The sequence below is a fragment of the Silene latifolia genome, chromosome 5 (genome assembly GCF_048544455.1).
Source record: "Silene latifolia isolate original U9 population chromosome 5, ASM4854445v1, whole genome shotgun sequence".
Lineage (NCBI taxonomy): Eukaryota > Viridiplantae > Streptophyta > Magnoliopsida > Caryophyllales > Caryophyllaceae > Silene > Silene latifolia.
Genome location: NC_133530.1, coordinates 2,552,241 through 2,574,025, shown reverse-complemented (window position 1 = coordinate 2,574,025; position 21,785 = coordinate 2,552,241). Strand labels below are relative to the sequence as shown.

The following is a 21,785-nucleotide window of genomic DNA, read 5'->3' as shown; positions in this document are numbered from 1 at the left end:
TTGTCCTCAATTCTTGGAGACTCAACCCACCGGGATCAAAGACTACTAATACAACCAGTAAACAAGCGAACACTAGCAACAAATCCGCATACAAGAACGAATCACCCTTGATGCCGAGCCACGCCTCGTTCCTTTTTCTCAATTTCAGAATCCTCTTGTGCCAACCACCCCACCACCCTCCGTGCACAAGCATAGATAATTTATCACGAACTTCAAGGTCGATCAAACAAAATGAACATGATGATTCCTTCTTAGCTGCTGCCCAATCGAACAAATGAGAATGTGAATGTTCTTGAAATTTCTTAGGGTTAACCAGGTATTCATAGCCATAGCCAAGAAGTCCTAACCCGACACCAAGAGCTGGTGAGCAACACGGTGCCTTTGAATCCGTCTCCGCCGTTTCCTCAACTCCATAGTCATCAAAGACAGGTGGTCGATTGAAATCAATTGAGGAATCAATGTAGCTACTCCATAACTCATCCTTGCCAAGATCCTTTTCAAGCTTGCTTTCCATTGATAACATGGTGAGACTCGAGTTTTTCTTACAACCAGAACGCATAGTATTTGTAGCCTCGGATGACATAGGCTTTAGAACGATCCTTTTCCCCCTATCCAACAATTCGTAATCATTGCTCCTTCCTCTATGCACCACATCTCGATCATACTGCCAAGGACAGCCCAAAAGAATGTGACAAGCATCCATGGGAACCACATCACATAAGACTTGGTCTTCATAAGGACCCATCGCAAAGCACACACGGACCTGCTTTGAAACTTGCACCTTCTTACCATTGTTTAACCAATGCAATGCATAAGGCTCGGGATGAGCTGTGGTTGGCAAAGCTAGCTTCGAACCATCTCACTAGAAGCTGCATTTGTACAACTTCCACCATCAACAATCACGCTGCACCATTTATCCCCGACTTGACACTTGGTGTGAAAGAGTTGGTCCCTCCGCTTTCGGTCCACAATAGGCTCGGTTTTGGCCTGCAAAGTCCGACGCAAGACAAGTGTAGTGTCATAAACAGGGGCATTGAAAATAACCTCATTATCCTCCTGGATGCTTTCTTCATTTGTGAAAAATAAACCTTCTTCTTCGATATGCTCATCACTCAATTCATTTCGATAAGAATTAGCCTCCCTTAGCGTGACGATTCTCTTATTCGGACAAGAATGCTTGAAATGACCGAATCCCGGCACTTAAACCAACGCACTTTGGATAAATTTTGCTCCCGGGGCACGGCACTGTTTGTCCGTCGGCGGAGGATTTGGATTAATTGAAGATTTCGAGTTCGCATCGCTGGAACCAAATTGTAATTTCGGTGCTTCAAGTCCTTCCATGGAAGAAATTGCGGAGTGTTCTTTGGACTGGTTATTCTTCTTGTTCTTTGATTGGGCTTCAACTCTCAAACTTAAATTACAAAGCATATCGATCAAAGGATGAGTAGTTCTGCAAATCGACAACAATAGCAATAGAACGGTTTAAACCTCGACAGAATCGCGCCATCTTCTGTTCTTCTATTTCATCGACTTCACACAACATAGCGAGCTTTTCGAATTCTGTAATATACTCCGCAATACTCATACTCCCTTGCATTAATTCTGCGGATTTACGGAATAAATCAATCCTGTAATTGTTTGGGATATACCTCTTGCGTAGTTTGCGCTTGAGTGACTCCCAAGAATTCATCTTTTCTTTGCCTCCCCGAGCACGATCCGCCTTAAGATTCTCGTACCACAAGGATGCGTTTCTACTCAGTTTTAGAACCGCATATTTGCACCTCTTTTCGTCATCTATCTCTTTAAATTCGAACATCCGTTCGATTTTTCTTTCCCAGTCGAGACAGTCCTCCGGATCTGTGCTTCCTCCGAATTCGGGCAATTCGGTGATCTTGAATTCGTCTTGCTGCAACACGCGACGAGGCTGCATTCGTCCAGCATTCTCGGGTAGGGTTCGCAATACCTCTCGAATCCTATTGACCAAATTGTCTTCGTCGAATCCGTCCATAGTGACAGAGGATCGGAGCCGAAGCTCGATACCACCGATGATACGAGTACGGAAGCGTAAATAAAATAAAAAGTGTTGTGGATGGGAGTCGAACTCGTGCCTCTCGGTTTGGAGGGACGAGGCCAGTTACTTACCACGATATTTGACTAAAAACCGCCGAGTTTCAAGTCAATAAATGCTTAAAACAGCGACGTCAATCGTTGTTTTAAACGAGATTTGAAAGACCGTTCAAATCTGATTTTGTGATCAAATCTTGATCGTTTTCTGAGATTTCTATATTAAACTTCTGTAATTAATTCCTAATACAACCTAAGCTATTTATACTAATAATAATGAATAGTTATAATGGAAATAATACTCCTACTGTCCTATGCTTAAGGCAATTCTACTGACGATAGAAATCGTCATTATTTTAATCAAGTACTCCTACGGATGATGGAAATCATCTTTATTTTAATTAACTAACTACCCCTAGCTAACTTGCATCCTGGTCGAACCTGACTACTCGACTCATTTATCTAGTATGATTAGGACTCCTATGCAGAGATTTGCTTGTCTATTGAGTAGACCCGAGTTCAACTCTCCTTCTTGCTATTAACAACCAGAATTGTATCAGTAAGACTTAACGATTGTCTTCGGACATCCACGTTTGTCGGGCTGATTGAGCTTTGGAATTAAATGTTTCAAACTTCGCAACACAATCACTCCATACTATATAAAAATGTACAGACTAATAGAAAATGCATATGGTTTGAATATAAAGTCTTTAAAGTATTTTTCGAGCCGTGTTGAAAATAGATGAAATAAGTTGTATTCTCCACTTTAAGTCGTTGCACAAGGTTACTCTAAGTCGTTGCACAAGGTTATGAACAACATATAATCATTTTAAGACGTGTTAATCTCATTGACAATGTTTCGACAAAAATTCACCGATTTCGAAAGATTCCTAAACAGTTGATTATGAAAGCTACTATCCACGATTTTGAGCCGACTAGGTCCGGAATAAAATACCTCAAAATCCGCACCATAATTACCACGTATACCATATAAAAATGACTCAAGATAATATAATGGACATATGATTTGAATTAGTGACATTTTGGCTGGTAGGGAGGCAACAGACTCATAGGGAGGAAATAAGGATGGCAAGGAAACGGAAGTGCAGTACTGATGTTGTTGAGTACATTGTGCCTGAGCAGGCGAAAGAGTCGCTGGAAAATGCAAAGGAGTATTTGAGGCAGCTTGCCAAGAGAAGCTGTGATGGGGATGGTATTTTGGCTGGTAGGGAGGCAGGTATGAACTATGGTTTTAGAGTGAGTGTACCGGAGGTGGTTATGATTGATTCAAGTGACTCTTCTTCTTATTATGTTAATGGAGGCCCTGGAGTTCTTACTGCTACTGCTGATTCTGGGTTTTTTGATGCTGATGGCGTTGCGGAGGTTGGGCCTACACAACCTCCTCCGTCACCATGATGGGCCTTGTGTGGAATTGTATGGGTCTTAATAACACGCTCGCCCCTACAATTCCGAAGATAAGAGCGTTGTTAGATAGTAAGTATTATGATTTCCTTTTTCTTATCGAGACCAAATGTAATGCGAATAAAGTATTCCCTATGTTTAGATCATTAGGTTTTGTGAAGCATTTTGGGGTTGACACCGTTGGTGCCTCCGGAGGTCTATGGGTGGGGTGGAAAAGGGAAGTAAAGATGACTCTTGTAAGGGCATGTAATAACTTTATTGTGTTTTTGGTCAAGAAATATGATGGTCTGTTTTGGTATCTTGTGCTTTTTTATGGTGCTCCGGAGTTAAATTTACGTTCTTCTGTTTTAAATGAATTGGATGCATGGATTGAGTCTTGTACGCACCCGTATCTTATTATTGGAGATTTTAATCAGGTGGATTGTTTTTTGGATAAATGGAGTTGTAGTCAAAATCCTATTAGGGGAGCAAATGAGTTTGTAAGTTGGAAAATTAGGAATGAATTAATTGATATACCGTTCAAGGGGCCGAGATACACATGGTGTAATAATCGTAAGGGTGCTCAAAGGATATATGAGAGGCTTGATAAGGCTTTAGGCTCTAAGGATTGGCTTATTCATTTCCCAAACACGGGTATTAAACACTATCCCGTGCAATTATCGGATCATGCTCCCATTGAGCTTGATTTACAGCTTACTGGGAGTGGAGGAAAAAGACCATATAAAATGGATGCTTGGGTGTTAGATCATGAAGAATGTTTGAATAGGATACGTGTCGCCTGGAACCAAGTGGTGGTTGGATCTCCGGCTTTTATAGTAGTCCGAAAGCTTGCTAGGGTACGAACTACGGCAAAGAAGTGGGCCTTGGATAAAAAGGGTGAGTGGAGGAAGGTATGGGAGGATTTTGATAAAAAGTTGGAGGACGGCATGAACTTGGATGTTTCGGGTGGAGGGGAGGAGTTGTATATGCAAGCAAATGAGGAAGTTAAGGCTTTCGCTAAGGCAAATGCGATCTTTTGGAAACAACGTGCTAAGATGCGGTGGATCGTGGATGGTGATACATGTACAAAGTTCTTCTTCAACTGGGTCAAGGGGAGGAAAGGGAGGAATTATATACATGGTCTTAAAGGTGAGGATGGTGTGTGGATTTATGATCACAATCTTGTAAGTTCCGAATTCCAAAAGAACTTTAAGGCTTTGTACGAGGCTTGTGATGGTAATCCAGTGGGGGAGGAATGGCGACCAATGGCTTCATTTGAACGGATCCTTTCTCCGGTTAAAAGGTTTATCTCGAATGATGATGCAGACCATCTTCTCAAGCCTTTTACAGCTAAAGAGGTGCGGGGCGCGGTTTTCCAGATGGGAGCGTATAAATCCCCGGGGCCGGATGGTATTCCGGCGTGTTTTTATCAGAAATGTTGGCCTTTGGTGAAGAAGGAGGTAACTAAGGCTGTGCTATCTATTTGAATTCTGGGAGGGTCCTACGATAACTGAATAGAACCTTTATCACTCTTATTCCTAAAACTGATAGCCCGGAAGGTGTCTCGGATTACAGGCCCATAAGCCTTTGTAATGTCCTCATGCGCATTGTGTCTAAATGTATCACTAATAGAGTGGCAAGGGTTATGGGATCTCTGGTGAGTGAATCACAAAATGCCTTCATTCCTGGCCGGTATATCAGTGATAATATTTTACTTGCTCATGAGACTATTCATCGTATACTGAGCCATAAAAAAGGAAAACATGGTCGGTGTGCTTTTAAGGCGGACATGAGTAAAGCTTATGATAGAATTAAATGGGATTTTTTGGAGGCAGTTCTCATGCGGTTTGGCTTTCCACCAAAATTAGTACAACTGATTATGAATTGCGTTACGACGGTTTCTTATGAGGTCCTTTTTAATGGTGCTCCGCTGCCTCGTTTTCAACCGCATTGTGGTTTGCGCCAAGGTGATCCTTTATCTCCGTACCTTTTTATTCTTTGTATGGAGGTACTTGGAGGGCAGATTGAGTAGAGTAGGCAATGGGCCGTGCTGGGCCGGCCCGCGTGCCGGCCCATCGTGCCATCCCCAAAAATTGGCCCGGCCCAGGCACGGATAATAGGCTCCTCGGGCCGTGCCGTGCCAGGCCCACTGATCCAAACCTACGCCGCGGCCCGCTCAAGGCACGGCCATTTTCGTGCTTGGGCCGTGCCTGGCCCATGGGCTTTTCGTGCCTTGTCCGTGGGCCGGCCCACGTGCTTTAATATTTTTTTTTATTTTAAAAAAACGTTATATAATTGATATATTTTTAGTACTTTTTGTTTTATAAATGATGATTAATGGTTTAAATATATATTTTATTAAATATTAGTGTACTTTTAGTTTAATAAATGATGATTAATGACTTAAATATATATTTTGTTAAATGTTACTGTACTTTTTATTTAATAAATAATAATAAACGGGCCATTCTTCGTGCCGGGCCGTGCCAAGCCCGTCGTGCCTGGTGCGTGCCGGGCTCCACCGTGCCTGGGCCGTGCCGTGCCTAGGCACGGATTTTTGATGAAAATCGCGTCGGAGCCCGTCCAAAGCCCGTTCGTGCCGTGCCCGTGCTTCCTTGATTTTCTCGTCGGGCCGGGTCGTGCCATGTTGTGGGCCGTGCCTGGCCGTGCCGCCCATCGGCCCGCGGCCCTTTATGCCAACTCTAAGATTGAGTATGCGAAGGAGGTGGGTCTTTTAAAAGGGATAACACAGTGTCAGCAGGAGGAACCGATCACACATTTATTCTTTGCGGATGACTCTGTTTTTTTCTTACAAGATAAGGGCCAAGCGGCGGCTAGTTTAAAAAGGATCTTGGATGAGTATTGTGATCCATCAGGGCAAAAGTTGAATTTGGATAAATATGGTATTCTCTTTAGTCCGAGTACAACACTAGCAAAGGCACAAGAGACCATGAGTATTCTTCGGGTACGATCTTCAAAAGGTATTGGAAAATATTTGGGGATTCCTGCGGAATTTCAGGAATCTAAGAAGGGAATTTTTGATTCTCTCCTGGATTATGTCACTAAACGCATCTCTTCATGGAATGGAATATTCTTATCGGCAGCTGGTAGGCTTACCTTAATTTCTTCAGTCCTATCAAATCTTTCTAATTACTTTCTATCGGTTTTCAAAATTCCGGTAAGTGTGTCAGCAAAGCTCAATTCTCTGATGGCGCAATTTTGGTGGGCTGGGTGTAAACTGGGGAAAAAGCTTCATTGGTGCGGTAAGAATTTTCTAAGTCTTCCGAAGAGTTCGGGAGGTTTGGGTATTAGAAATGTTGGATGTCTCAATAAGGCGCTGCTTGCTAAACATGGTTGGAGACTTGTCTCGGGGGATGATTCTTACTTTAGTAGGATTTTCCGTCGAAAGATTTTTGGAACGAATACTTTCGTGGATGGACTCCGTCCTAAACATGGGTCGGGTTGTTCATGGGGGATTAAAAGTATTACGTATGGCCTGGAGCTGATTCTAGATAACATTGGTTGGAAGCCAGGGTTGGAGTCTAGTCTTAACGCGTGGAATTCAAAGTGGGTCAATGCAAAGACGCCGGAACCGAAGGATCGTTTGCTTGATTCGGCCTTTATTTTTCTAGGAAGCCTTCAAGTACGGGAGCTATGGAATCGAGATTTGACGTGGAATACTTCTCTAGTGTGTGCCTTTTTTAAGGAAAAGGATGCGGATTGGATAATGACATCTCCCATATGTAAGTCTAGAAAGTATGATGGAGTCTTTTGGCCCCTAACTAGTGATGGAAATTATTCGGTGAAGAGTGGGTACGGCATTGCCTTCATGGAGTTTTTTGAACAACATGGTACCTTAAAAGATAAATCAAGGATCACCATGTCAGGGAGGGGTTTTGTAAATCTCGCCTTTGGAGCTTACCTGGGCCGAATGCATGGAAGGTTTTGATCTGGAAGATCGTTACAAACACCCTGCCTGTAGGTTTTGAGTTTTATAAACGATCGATTGAAGGGAGTCATACATGTCGGATGGGCATGGGGGATCAACAATACAGCGAGACAATTGAGCATATCTTTAGAGATTGTCCTTTATCTTCCAGAGTTTGGGCAGGCACGGCCCTCGGGATTCGGGTCGAAGGCACTGCGATGATCCCGCTTGGTGATTGGGTCATAAACTGGATCCGGTTTTTAGGTAATTTGGAGGAGTGTGACAGTCGAACTTTAGTCTTCTTGGCAACCTTATGGGGCCTTTGGACTACTCGCAATAATGCGGTCTTTAGAGGAGATCAGGTTATGCCGTGCGTACTTCTCCAGTCAATCGCTAGCAATGTTGAGGTATATCTACAATCTAAACTGAATGAGAAGGAGTACAATGAGAAGATGCAAGGACGTGTGACACATTCGTTAGGAACTGATGATATACATAATATTAAGGATGGTCACCCAGTTTATATGGTTGGTAGACGGGGTCATTGTAGAGGTATTCGGATAAAGGTGGATGCTGGATGGTTGAAGACCTTGGACGCGGCAATAGGGTGGGTGGCGTATGATAGTGATGGGATAATCATTGAGACCGGAAGTAGGAAGACTAAGGTCAATCGGCTCTGCAAGCGGGCGTTAGGTATCTCTGAAGTTCTTCAATGGGCCGTCGGTAAGGGATTTCTTCACCTTGAGGTAGTGTCGGATTGTCTACCCTTAATTTGTCAGATTGCAGGTTTTGCTGGAGTTCATCATGGCATCAAAGGCATGCTACAGGACTTCAAGGATTTTTATGCGTCTTTTCATTGTCTAAGTTTTGCTTACATTACTAGAAATCTTAACGTTGTAGCACATGGTCTCGCCTCTCGGGCCATGCGATTGTAAAACTCTTTATTTACAGTTGCCAAAAAAAAAAAAAAAAAATTAGTGACATTTAGAGGCGTTTAACGTACTTTTAAATTTGTGTCAGAAACAGACAAAATAAGTTGTAACATTCCATTCTAAATCATTTCAAACTTCAAAGCATACCGGCTCCGTCGACAAGGTTTGGGCAAAATCTCATCAATTTCGAAAAAAATCGCCGAAAATCATCAATTTTGAAGGCTATTATCCACGATTTTCAGTTCGACTCCAATGGGCTTAGAAAAACAAGTCCCATGGACTCAAATTACACCAACTTAGCCTAAAATTTGTAGCCAAAAAACACTTATCACTTCTATCTATGAGTCTATGACTCTATCCTTTCGCACATTTGACACACTCACTTAAACATGTCAAGAGGCACACAAAAACTGATACAAGATGTCAAGAAATTTGCAGATTTTCAATACAAAATCTTCTCAAAACAATATGGTCATCATGTAATTGATATCGTTGAGTTTCCATTAAAGCTAGTTCTTTCTCCTTTTACTTTAGCTTTTAGTATTGCTGGTTCTGCTCCTCGTGGTTTTGGTATCCCTGAATTCATCTCCAAAGCTTCTTATTCCGCCATTTTTGTGAGCTTCTTGAACTTACCCTTGTTTTATTTTGTTGTTATTTAGGTGGGTTTTGATAAAGTTGTGATTTTGATTTGTAATTTGTTCATAATTTGGGATTTTGGTACGTGGGTTCTGCTGAATTGTGTGGGTTTTGATATACATCAACAGCAATAAGAACAAAATTAAGTCATTAACCCAAATGTCTCAATGGCTCTCGTAAATTGCGAGGTAAAGGAGGCTCGGATGTACGCAACCTTACCCTCTTGTTTTCAATCCACGAGGGTTTTGATGAAGTTGTGATTTTGATTGGTGTTTTATTCATAATTTGGGATTTTACTATGTGGCTTGTGTTAAATTGTGTGTATTTTAATTGGGGGGTAGTTGTTTCTATGAGAATTCGAAGAATTGTTATGTTTATGAGCTGTTTATTTTGCTTATTATGTAATTTGGCACTTTTGCAATTCTCCGGACCTTCTGGGATGCAAGTATTAGATCATTAGAGCATTTTTGAAGCACAAATTCTTGTTTCAGACGGACACTTTTGGTCTTATTTGTCAGACGGATAAAATGTTGCCATTTTTTAAGAAAATGTAACCAATTAATTCACAAAATGTTATGACTAGAGGTGTCATTTTTTACCCTGAAAATGATGTGAACAATAATGGTAACATGTTATAAAAAAAAAAAACATTTTATTGTAAAATGATGACATGTTACCCGTCTTATTTCAGACCAAAAGCAATGGTCTTAAGAAAAACGGACCGTTTTTGAAGGGATAATTTCGCTCATAGTTTGACAATATTCTTCTTTGTGGATTGTATGGATGTGTTTATGCTTGGGTTTGTACATTCTAGGAGAAGTGCTAAGACAATGCGCGATTTCCTAACACAAATAGCTTGGTAATCTTTTGATGCCTGTGGTTTGTGAGCTTGAGCTTGTGGTTGTAGCCTGCTCTTAGATGGATGGACATAGTTTATATCTTTAAAGCAAGCACCTTTCTAGGGCATGTCGTCCTTGTCCTTGTCCTCGTACAGCCGTACTGGAAATGTGGAAACAATGTAGTATTAGTGCCTGTCGAATTCACATCTCCATGTCCTCATTCATGTCCTATTACACATTTTAGTTCTTTTATCAAGTGATGACCTGGAAAATTTATGATTTTGACCCGTGATGGTTGAGTATTGTATGCCCTTTCACCTGTTTGAGGAAATAGACTTTGACTCAAGTGTGCTCTGCAAGCTTTAGTTGTAATGGCTTATGTCATACTTATTTGTATATTGTGAACCTCATAGTTGATTAAGCTCCTGATCCCTCCCTTGATGTTCTGGCTTCTTCTGCTAGATTGTTGTGTCTCATCATGCAATTCAGTTAGGTTAAGTTATCTCTTGGAGATATTGCAAATGCTTATATTATGTTACCCATGCCTCATAGTCAGTGGAAACGACGTTCTGTAGACTGTAGTCGTAGGCTTTTAGCGGAGTGACAAGGTTCCTGGACAATAATACTTACTCCAAGCCAAAAATGATTGCGGATTTGAGGAAGAAAATTATGTTTGATACTTTTAAGTTATTCTTGCTACATACTGAAAATTAATTCTTGAATTTTATGAGCTAAAAGATTGCCAGGATGGCATGGTTTGTTGATTATTCTTTTCTCAATGATGTCAGCTTGTTGCTACTCTTGGAACTTGGGATATCGCGTTGGAGCTGGGAAAGAAGGTGATATGTCAGAGGTGCCTACAACTCTTGCTGCGCAATAGCGCGAGTCATCTGGTTAATTTGTCAACTGCCTGCTTTCTTAAATTGCATTTACAACCCTTTCTGAAATGAGTACATAATTCTTCAAAGTAAACAATTTGAAGCGCATATTAACATGTTATTTTATCACTAGGCCTAAATGGAAAAGGCGATAGTATATGCTTTTCACTTCAGTTCTATGAGCTGCTGAAGACATTGGGCTAGCCTACGGAGCCTTGAGATAATGAGTTTGAAACTGATAATGCTGCTTGAATATGAACTTGTCAAGCTTCCCAGCCTTTTATTTATTCCTGTAAGCTGGAAATTTTTGTGTGTGGATAATTATCACTTTATCAACGACCCTTGGATAAACAACACAAAGGAGATTTCTTTCTTAGAGTTTTTTGTTATGGGAAAATTTTCTATTCAATCATAGAAGATTAACTTCTCATTGCATGCATGTTATAATTGACATTCCGTCTAGTCGTGACCTCCGTATTCTTCCTAGAGATTTTATTATTTATTTTTTATATGCATAAGACATGGCGAAGAATGTCTCATTGCTCGGTTGTATATACAATTATTTACAGAGGTGTTGCATATTCAGTATCTTGCTTTTGTATGGTTATCTCTTTCATATCTTTGACCAATCGTCTATAAAAGACATGCTCACATGTAAGAGTTAGATGCTTTTGAAGAAAGTGACCTTACAGAAATGGGTGAAATTGTAGAGACTGTCGAACTTGTTGCGGATGGCAGGCACTACGATGTACAATGTGCAGGGGGGCTGGCCAAGTACACTATCGAGTAAAACCATTAGCTATAAAGAGGTAGGCCTGCCCTTGCCTTAGCTAATTCTCTTTCTTGAACAACATTCAAATTCCAAAAATACCTTTTCTTTTTTTTCTTTGAATGCATATCAAAGTGTTTTTGGAAAAAGTATTATTACTAACAATCTGTTTTCACTTTACCGTCAGTGGAGGGAAAGCAACGGTTGAGTCAGTTGCAGATGCAATCGCCAATAATCAGGCTGAGCTACTTCACATTCCTGCAGCCATTGATCCGCATACACCATTGCCCTCTAAGGAGTGCCCTACTTGTGACGGAACTGTAAGATATCATCTAGAGGGCTTAATTATGCTCTGTGCTACTTAGACTCCTGTACGGGTGTTGAACACATGGACCATGCCTTAGGTTATGGGTGTAGGATACGCCTTCAACTAAAAAATATAGTTATAAGTTATAACCATTGGAATATATAAGTGTTATAAAGTGAAATAGAGAGATGTTTGAGGAATAAGGCTTAAAATCATAAAATATACTCCGTACTAAATACATCAACTGTAGTCTTTTTCTCTACTTCTCTCATCCAGACCTCCCAATTTGGCTTTTCTAAGAAAACTCAGAGTGATAAAGGTCAGATACAGGTTTCACACCTTTTTTCCTTGAGCGTCGTATTGGATACGGTTAGTCCCAAAAGTGAAGAGTTGAGTAACATAGCTTTTGTAGGGTCCTTTTGGGCTTTAGCTGTGCTCTATAGTTGTTTTCATTTCAAAATTCTGGAATCTTTGTAATTTATGCTATTTCTTCAAGGTGGAAAATCTGAATCCTATCAGTTGTTGCCTCTTGATTTTAAATTCCATCAATTGTTTTTGTTTGATTTATTTCGGTGGTTTCAGGGTGTGATGAAGTGTCCAGAATGCAAGGGTAATATACAAATTCGAATTTCAGCTGATGATGTAAGTCCCTTACTTTACGCTCAATCTAGATTCCTTAATGACACTGTCATACATCGTTACGACATTTATGCCATACTTCACTGAAGGCCTCTCTTTTGATTTTCTTATGTTCTTTCCGCCTGAGAACAAAAAATGTTCACCTGTGATTGGAAACACACAACATTGTATGGCTGTGTTATTTCTCTTGATTTTGGCTAAATATCGTATCTGTAACCTGTACTAGACTTTGCTGTTGTTCTAAGTGCCATAATTATACTCGACTTCACAGATCATGGAGCCTCCATGGAAAGCCTATAATGTTCTGAAGAAGATGGATTATCCGTATGAGGTAATTTTCATGAATCATGTCTTTTTCCCCTGTTTAGCGTTTATCTGCTTACTGTCTCCTGCTCTTATATGAGTTAAAAACACTGACCTGCAATGTCTACTATTGCTCCCGCTCCTTTTATTAACAAGACGGTCTCATATCTTGAGCCTCTTTGATCATTGATATTCCTTAAAACATAAAAGCAAAATAATTTAAGTATTTTCCCATGCAAATCTGATGTGATAAATTTTTTTGCGTTCAATTTTTTTCTTTTTTCTTAATTCAAAGGTCAAAGTCTCATTTGAAAGGTGACGCCTTATTAAAAACTAGAGGAGGTATTTGTTGAGAGATGCCCTTGGTTGATTACCTTGCTAGTGTTGCTCATTTTTGTTTTTTTTGGCAGCATATCGTCCACAGCATGAAAGATCCAAGCATTGCAGCGTTTTGGCTGCTTACCATGCCCCAGATTGTTGGTGGATTTAACTTTGATGACGAAGTAAAGCAAAAAATTTGGTGGGAATACAAGGTTTAAACCTCTTCTTGTTATGTTTATTAAATAAAGGCTTTGTTTTCTATGATTTATCCACTATTGTTGTGACTCCCTCCCTCCCATTTATATTGTCCTACTTTCTATTTTGGGTGAATTTTAGAAAAGCTAATAAAATGGGAAGGATGAGTGATTTGTAGTGTAAAGTTTGTTTTTTTGCCATTTCTTTGGTGGCGTTGTTTAGCAATTCCGGAGAAAGGAAAATTTGCTGTTATCTGTCTTTCGTTTTAAACTCCCGCCTCGTAATCATTTTTTTTTTTTTTTTCATTTTTTATATTGCTTATAGTTTTGTCTTCATGGGTGACAAATCTCCCTGACGTGACTTACAATAGTGCTTTGGTATTCTCTGAATTCTACAGGAGTCTAGACGCTATGATGAAATTCGAGATGTGGTTGCTCAACGAAAGCCTGGCTGGGAACATCTACAAGAAGTAAGGCTTTGTTGCGTTTTTTTAATGATAGTCGGCTTTCAAGGCTGTTTGGTTTTTTTTGGTCCGCTTCTTTGACCTCGAGATTGAGTGGTCCTGACTGTTCATTTGAACTGCTTATTAATTTGTTGAGTGATGAACAGACTTATCTTGTCTGAACTACCTCGTCTTATATTTTCTCCATCCCATTTATACTGTCCCCGTTTGACTGGAGCTCGTATTTAATTCTCCGTACGTATCTAGTGATGAAATATCATTGTTATTCTAGGATAGATGGAAAAAGAAATGGGGACAATATATATGGGACAGAGGGATCAGTATGGATGATCTGCTTGCTATTAATGACTGAATTCTCTTACAATTTACGACATCCTTTTACTTAAAAATATAAGATTGTGTCTCTCTTATTATCTTTGTGACAGGGCCTAATTGCACTTGATCCAGAACGCGCTAGAGATGACCCCGTCGTAATCAAGAATGTCCCTTACTATAAGGCGAAGAAGGCATTGGAGATGGAGGTCATGAAGCTTGATCCTCCCCCTCGACCAAAAAAGTGGGGTGTAAGTTAATCTTACTTTACCGACTACATGTTTCATATACCCGTTTTCCTTTGTCGATTTCATCAAGGTTGAACCCAAAATATAATGCCATGGTCGTCGTTGTTCGACACATGTAGGAGTTAAATCTTCCATTAGATTCATCTTCTTGGAGCAAGGAGGATCTCAAAGATCCAAAGAAGTTGTACGAGATGACCGTTCTTCTTAATGCTCAGAGGGAGATGGCTGACAAAATTTTGGATGCACAGTGGGAGGCAAAGTGGCGTCAAGAGAAGGTTCGTAATTTATTGCATCATGCTATAGTGTTTTAGGCATATGCAGCAAATAACATTTTTCCAAAAGAGGGAAAATGTTTTAGGCGGGAAAACTTCGAGTTTTTCCTATTTAGTATATAGGGGATTGCTTCTGTGATGATATGTAATTAAAAAAGAGTTCTTCTACGTGGTAGCCCACGTTTACTCGTAGCCTTAAACTGAGTAAATAGTGAATAAAAACGCTCAAAAGTACCAAAATTCAAGTTCTTTAGTAGTTAAATTTTGTAAGAAACTATGTTTATGGTTAAATGATATTCGTGCGTTAATGGTTCAACAAATATTGTCGAAGAATCAATTGAAAGTGTATAAACTAGACATTTAAAACTGACAGATTAGAGCATTTAGGGTATTTTAAGAGGTACTTTGTATTCGTTTAGGGTACCAATGATGTTTCCTAAGAACGAGTGGTACCACGTAGAATTCAAGAAAACAAGAGGGTACCACGTAGAAAAACCCTTAAAACAAATAACAGTCACGGTTGTGGACTTGTGGAAATATAACCAGTGTGGTTTTCATTCATTTGTCGGTTTCAGATGAATGAGTTGTTGGAGGAGAAGGTGCGACCATATATTCAATACGCGGAGAAGATTGGATTGTCGGAACCAATCATCATGCATCCACCCGATGAGAATAAAAAGGTTTGTTTTGAAATTTGAAGCCCCCATTGAAATCCCATCACTGCCATAATTTCGTCAGGTCAATCTTCACTAGCTAAATTGTTTCGTTTCCTACTATGCAGAGGAAAACACGTCAACGACGATGGTGGCTGTTCTGAAAACACAACCTTTTTGCCCTTTAAATTGTACTTGGCCTGTTTGTAAAATAACCTGGCTGCACTCCTCTTTACCTCTGTTAGAATCTTTCAATTAGTCCGTCTATAACTCCCGACAATTATGGTCTATGTTTCGCGTTTTTGTTGGGCAGACGTCAATCTGTAACCAGAGTTTTTTTTTTTTTCTGAACAACAAATTGCATTCGATTTTTCGGGATGTCAAACTGGTGAGTTATTATGAGCAAGTTTGAGCAAGCTTTCCTTATGGAGTACTTCTGTAAATTTGTTTGTACATGTAATGTGGCATTAACCAGAGTTTGAAAACTAGATATTCCCTCCGTCTCAATCATTTGTTTCCCTTTAATTAAAATACTCTTCACAATGGATAAATAGAAAAGGTAAACAAATGATCGAGATGTAGGGAGCAACGCAAAACACATTGCCGAAAAAACACTGAAATTTTACTGTATTCCAATTGTTTGTTTTTATAATAAGGCATCAAGCAATTGTATTATATAATTATTTTTGATTATTAAAGAATAAATCTCAAAGAATAAAATGATTATGAGATACAATAAATAATTTAAATGTGATAGTGTAATTTTTTTGTATACATAATATAAAGTAAACCAAGTAATTTAAATGAGACCAAGTAATATCTGGTGCCGTCCTATCATTCTCTTTGTAGAAGTAGCGGTCTTTTAGTGAAGATCCCTAGCGCAGTGGGTGATGTAGGTGCAACCCCTTCTGTAAGGGTTTGCCCTAGCGTTGCCCCTGCAGTAGTAGTATGATTGTCCCCGGCGGTTGCATGGGACTCTGTCCCTCCTCAATGCATCATTGCTTATGAACCTATTTCATTTCAAACTTTAATTGGGAGAAAATCGATGGATATTGGTTAAGACGATTTCTAAGATAGAATGAGAACTGTTCAAGAAATCGTTTCCAGAAATTCTCATTTGAGATGAACTCATTATAAGGTAAATATCGAGTATATTTTAGTGTTCGCTTGAATTAGGTTGATTAAACATTGTACTAATATATGAGACTATTGCTGTCAAAAAAAAAAAAAAAAATATGAGACTGTATTTTAGGAGACATGTTATAAAACCATACCTTCTAACACGAGCCAATTGTCGACGACCAGGCTCAGAGTCCAACATCTCCTCATCACCAATACAATCTCCAACCTGACCATTGCACATGCGCATGGCGGGGAGGCCGCCATCGCCAGAGGTTACGCGAGTCATTCCCCAAGTGGCATCATCATAGGAAGTCGCCTCGGCCGCAATGACCAAGGCTAAGACAAGAACAATTAGCCACAATTTAGTAGCCATGGAAACTATTTATGTAATTAACTTACAAAAATGAATTAAAGATTGTGTTCCTTTTGTAAAGGAATAAAAATAATGGATTTTTATGTGTTTCTTTTTACTTCTTGTCAATTTAGGAATGTGATTGATGGTAAAGAGAAAATTTTGGGAGATTAATTAGCTAATTATTAATTTATTTTTCTTAATTAGTCTAATTGTTTATATTTAGAGAAATTAAGATTAAATTTGTGTGTTGAAACGCAACTTACGTAGGTGCATGGTTGTATAATTTATTTGTCATCTTTAGTTCCTTTTTATTATTAGTTTTTTTTATGCCTAAAAATTCTATTGAAGTAATTACTAAATTTAGATCGATCTCGTAGAAATTGGATGGCGAAATTAGTTCATTAGGTAGCATTTAATTAATCGAATCTTGTCATCCTCGACCTTTTTTTAGAGTCGTGTTAAACCAATCTAAAATATAAATACATCTGTAAGTTTGTAACTTGTCAAACTCACAAAAACTCAAATAAGACCGTTGTAAATAAAGACCAGCTTTACATTTGTAACATGCTTCACAAAAAAATGGGTAGGCCCAACAAACACGATGGATCAATTCGGGTTATCTTATGGGCTTAATACTAGCATGGGCCCAAATGTAATAGATTTGATCAACTTTTGGTTCAGTATAAAAACACACTAGAGTACTATGCTTACTTAATACTCCGTATGTACCAAAAAAAAGAGTACTATGCTTAATTATGTATTTATTGTTCTGCTGAGATGGGACAAGTAATTTAATCCAAATAAATGATAAAAATAATTAGGAGTACATTATTTTGTAAACCTATATTGGGGATGGAGATTCGAATACGTGATCTATTGTGTAATATAGCCAGTGTCGTAGCCAGAAAATTTGAGCAATGGAGTCATAACGTAAATTAAAGAGCCACCCGGAAAAATAGAAGGCACATGCTCGCACTCTATTCTGTAAGACTATAACAACTTATGGGGTGTTGAGATCCCACTCCCAAGTCCCACCATCGTAGTTATGCCACTGATAATATCTTTGTTTTAATCACTAGACTAATAACTCTTCAGTAAATGTGCGAATAGATGTAATCATGTGTATATATAAAAGGTTCTGACATGGATCATTTACTTGAGCTGTAAATTGTAATAGTAGTAGTAGTAATTTGAGGAATAAATTCATATAATTGATACAACATCCAACCATAAGTCTTGATGCACAAATTAAACTTAAAACTAATGAACATCATTATTTCATCATAATGCATTAGATATTGATGGGTGAATTTTTTTTCATACTTGATACTTGTACTATTACCTCTTAATTAAATCATCGTTTAAGCTTAATTTAGTTCAATTTAGTTATATTGTTGTACTTGATACTTGTACTATTACCTCTTAATTAAATCACCGTTTAAGCTTAATTTAGTTCAATTTAGTTATATTGTTGAGGGGGCAATGTGTTCGCACCGGGAACAATATCCATCGGTACAAGTGGAACAAGTGAATGAGTCTTTGGATGGGTAATGGGTTTAGTTCGAGTTAGTTTGGGTTGAGATATTTTGGATTTTTGGTAAGTAGTGAAGTATAGTCATTTTGAGTACAGATCATCTACAAATACAGGTAATTTCGGAGGGTTATTTTAGATCAATAAGGATCGGTTAATGTAAAAAATTTGACTAGAAATAGTAACTACTCTGTACTCGTAATTACCTATTCATATTTATAAAAGTACTTGACAATTGTTTTTTTTTTAGTTTAGACAATATATTAAGATGGAATAGTATACTCCGTATTAAACTAATTGGTAAAAATAGTTTATCTTATTTATTATTGTTATGTATCGAAAATGTCTTACCCTAATTGTTAATATGTGACATCTTGATTCCTGAACATCAGGTCTCAACTGCAAATCCTCGTTTTCAGTAGTGGAGTTAGAGGAGATAGCAGGTTAAGATTTTCGAAACTTTTAGTCAAATTTTTTTAGTTTTTTTCAGGTCTTCAAAAGTTGCAGTTCGTTTCGAATATACCCAGTAGTTTAATGTCCATGACTCGACATGGCTCATTTGAGACAAAAAATACTTAACTTTTGCTTAGGTTTATATCAAGATCATAATGTCTCAAAATATCAAAGTACCCAACCCATGTTGGTCATCGGTCGACCTAGTAAGGACTACGTATGAATTGCAAAAATCTTTCGAGTGGAGACATAATAAATATCGTATAACAAAGTTAATCAAAGTGTAATGGTGTCCATAATATCCGAGTAAAACACGAGTGAACGTATCTATCAATTGATAGGCATAGTTGTTGACTTGTAAGTCTACGTTTATTACACTACGTGGAGAAACGATCAATGTATGGGGTCAAGTCACTTGCATTTGAGTTGTTCCGACAGGTCTTCTTTAAAACGGATATATCCGTCTTAGGTGTAAAACAGGTTAAATATCACCCATATACCTAGATAGGCCAAAAGTTCGTCATTCTCTTAGTATTCGGCTTTTTGTCGCATCCATCTATTTAACTCGTTTTATTATTTTAGACAAATATGTCCGTCTTAAATAAAACTGTTGAGTTTCCGACAGCTGGGGCAATTTCGAGTCAGGAATCGAACCCCTGACCACTTATTTAAGAGATGAGAGACCTTACCACTCACACCAGCCAACTTTCGTAACTGTTGAGTTGTTTTTAACGTTCAAGTCTCTTTCTTGATGTAACGGCTCATAAATTAGACTTTATAACACAATGAGTCATTAACAAAAAAATCGTTACAAAGATGACACGTTAATGTTCTTATGGTATAGATTCGTGTGATAAAGATTTTCATAAGTTTTTGATTGCCTTAGCTTGTCAATTTTTATCCTAACTTTACGTTGTAATTTGATTAGTAATAGGTCTCCGTCTCACATGTTCGAAACCTCTCTTTCTTCTCTTTGTAGTGTTATGAGACTAATTAACAAGTAACAAACTCGTTTAGGGAAATTTGGTGGAGTGGTGGTTTTCGGTTATATACTTATATATCTAAACATAAATTATAGTTCAAACCCTATTCTTTCCACTTGAAATTAACTAAACTGATCTAAATAAAGCTTCATCAAGTTGAACTGGAGTGAATTGAAATAATGTGAAGAATTTTTATTCACGTACATTGTAATTTATTATTCACCAAAAAAAAAATGTATTTTATTATACATTTTAATAACTCAATAAGTTTAATTAAAATTCATGTATTTTTTATAATTCCCTAATTATCTAGTACATTTCGCAAATGAAACCAATTAGCAAGAGAAAACCAAGGACATATTTGTCTTATTGTCTGCCGACACTTTGATGAATTATTGAGAGATATGAAGAAGAAAAGCATAAAATAGCCCAACAAAGTAAAAATTCACCATAGCTCTCATATTCCACCAATTGCCTACGTACGAATTATTCGACTGAATTTTATTGCGTCCTTGTGGTTTAATTTGCTAAAATATGGCTCGTTTTGATCAAAGTTGGCTGTTATAAATGATAACTAATAGTCTAATACTACGAGTATTTCTCAAGAAGTGAAAGTTTGATTTCTAAATCTTACGAACCAAATCTAAGTAGAATCTAACAAGTTACTTGCATGCCTACAATATTCTCCTTATTAGTGCTCTTATATAATTGATGCTGACGGGATTTGAACCATTTTACGAGTACCATCCACATGACTTTACTAGTTAAGCTAACTGATAACTGATAAGTGATATTTGCTAGACGATAATAACCGATGATCCTAATTAACACTTCGATCAAGAAAATCTAAAGTTATTATCTCTTGTTTTACCAAATTATTGAAGCATCGTTATCTTGAAATTCAGTGATAATATAATTTACAGGAATATATTCAAAGTTGTCGAGCGTAATTCTTTTAAATTGACCATGCCACTTGTTATCACTAACTTGTTCGGATAATGAAAGAGCACAAGCCTAACACTTGGCTTGTTTGACGTAAATATTCTCACAAATGTTGCAACAATACTAGAGCACTTTTTATTTTGAGATGTTGATTAAGGGTATTTTCTACCGTTGAAGCAATTGTTTTAAGGATAATGAAAACAACTAAATGAATAAACTTATCTCAAGTTAGTTTTTTTATTCGAAAGAGTTAAGAATCAAATCCTAAATAATTCTAACTGGCTGATAACTCGTATCTATAAGTAGGTTATATCCTAATTTCATGCAAACGTTAACTTGTAAGACTTAGACGATTACAACTTACAAGATCGTCTTACTGTGTGAGCGATCTATTTACAGGTTAAACACACATTCATTAACTATTATCAAAAAAAGTAAACGCTTATATATATTTTATGCAAAAGGAGTATCACTTAGACGGTTTTATTTTATATTTCGTTTTTAAAACGGACAAATGAGATGATTTGGAAATCAAGTAAAGTAGCCACCAAAGGAAGGGCTAGTAATTGTCGCATAAGTAAACAAAAGGGAAGAGCTTTGTGTTGATCAATGAAGGAAATCTCGAGACTTTGGTAATTTTAATGCTAGTAGCCAACTTGCCATGATAGCACGTAAGAATATGTTATTTTTGTAACTCACTGATTACAAGTACTTGTGTTAGTCAATCTCATACAATTTTATTGGAAAACTGACTTTTATAATATACATTTAACTATTAATAGGGTTGTTTTTAAATCTGTTTTACATTATATTCGTGTGAAAAAAATCTTACGAGTGTATAAAATCGAAATGAAAACATATGTATTACGCCGATTGGCTAACGTTCGATAAAACATGAAAACGCACCACAATGTAACATCAACAAAGCAAAAAGCATGCATAGACAAGATAAAAAAACGACGCACTGAGTAATTGATTATTGATTATAAACAAAAATCACTGTCCAAATCATCCCACACGTATAAGGAAAAATAGTACGTAGTTCTAGAAAAAAAAAAACAGAAAATTAATGGCACAAATAAATTACAAGAATTTAATGGACATTAAAATTTAATTAAAACAAGGAAATTAAAGCAAATAAAACAGACAAAACTCCCATGGTGGCACTGGTAACGAACACTCTCTCCCCGCCGGATTTTGATGATTCCGGCGAAGTGGCGTCGGCTGGTTTTCCCGACG

The 21,785-nt window shown here is 37.9% G+C and overlaps 5 protein-coding genes across 5 annotated transcripts; 3 read left to right on the top strand and 2 right to left on the bottom strand.

Moving 5' to 3' along the window:
• Positions 1 to 1,417: 1,417 nt before the first annotated feature.
• On the bottom strand, positions 1,418 to 2,008 carry LOC141657945 (uncharacterized). Its single transcript, XM_074465337.1, has one exon. The coding sequence runs from the start codon at positions 2,006 to 2,008 to the stop codon at positions 1,418 to 1,420; it is 591 nt and encodes a 196-aa protein (XP_074321438.1).
• Positions 2,009 to 5,110: 3,102 nt separating this feature from the next.
• Positions 5,111 to 5,497, top strand: LOC141657944 (secreted RxLR effector protein 78-like). Its single transcript, XM_074465336.1, has one exon. It carries the CDS (start codon positions 5,111 to 5,113, stop codon positions 5,495 to 5,497), a length of 387 nt encoding a protein of 128 aa, XP_074321437.1.
• A 2,003-nt stretch (positions 5,498 to 7,500) lies between these two features.
• On the top strand, positions 7,501 to 8,328 carry LOC141657943 (uncharacterized). Its single transcript, XM_074465334.1, has one exon. The coding sequence runs from the start codon at positions 7,501 to 7,503 to the stop codon at positions 8,326 to 8,328; it is 828 nt and encodes a 275-aa protein (XP_074321435.1).
• A 312-nt stretch (positions 8,329 to 8,640) lies between these two features.
• Positions 8,641 to 15,586, top strand: LOC141656383 (uncharacterized). Its single transcript, XM_074463251.1, has 12 exons — positions 8,641 to 8,939; positions 10,589 to 10,653; positions 11,389 to 11,487; positions 11,635 to 11,767; positions 12,337 to 12,396; positions 12,665 to 12,724; positions 13,107 to 13,229; positions 13,610 to 13,681; positions 14,101 to 14,238; positions 14,355 to 14,510; positions 15,083 to 15,187; positions 15,289 to 15,586. The coding sequence occupies exons 1-12, from the start codon at positions 8,715 to 8,717 to the stop codon at positions 15,322 to 15,324; spliced, it is 1,272 nt and encodes a 423-aa protein (XP_074319352.1). The 5' UTR covers positions 8,641 to 8,714; the 3' UTR covers positions 15,325 to 15,586.
• Positions 15,587 to 16,022: 436 nt separating this feature from the next.
• On the bottom strand, positions 16,023 to 16,655 carry LOC141657942 (protein RALF-like 19). The gene is made up of 2 exons (XM_074465333.1): positions 16,435 to 16,655; positions 16,023 to 16,170 (listed from the first exon to the last, which is right to left on the bottom strand). The coding sequence occupies exons 1-2, from the start codon at positions 16,653 to 16,655 to the stop codon at positions 16,023 to 16,025; spliced, it is 369 nt and encodes a 122-aa protein (XP_074321434.1).
• Positions 16,656 to 21,785: the final 5,130 nt, after the last annotated feature.

Coding starts and splice junctions, on each gene's coding strand:
- LOC141656383 (XM_074463251.1), top strand. CDS start 8,715: ATGTCAAGAGGCACACAAAAACTGATACAAGATGTCAAGAAATTTGCA. Junction 12,397..12,664: donor TTCGAATTTCAGCTGATGAT/GTAAGTCCCTTA, acceptor TCGACTTCACAG/ATCATGGAGCCTCCATGGAA. Junction 12,725..13,106: donor AGATGGATTATCCGTATGAG/GTAATTTTCATG, acceptor TTTTTTTGGCAG/CATATCGTCCACAGCATGAA.
- LOC141657945 (XM_074465337.1), bottom strand. CDS start 2,008: ATGGACGGATTCGACGAAGACAATTTGGTCAATAGGATTCGAGAGGTA.
- LOC141657944 (XM_074465336.1), top strand. CDS start 5,111: ATGGGATCTCTGGTGAGTGAATCACAAAATGCCTTCATTCCTGGCCGG.
- LOC141657943 (XM_074465334.1), top strand. CDS start 7,501: ATGGGGGATCAACAATACAGCGAGACAATTGAGCATATCTTTAGAGAT.
- LOC141657942 (XM_074465333.1), bottom strand. CDS start 16,655: ATGGCTACTAAATTGTGGCTAATTGTTCTTGTCTTAGCCTTGGTCATT. Junction 16,171..16,434: donor CAATTGGCTCGTGTTAGAAG/GTATGGTTTTAT, acceptor GAAATGAAATAG/GTTCATAAGCAATGATGCAT.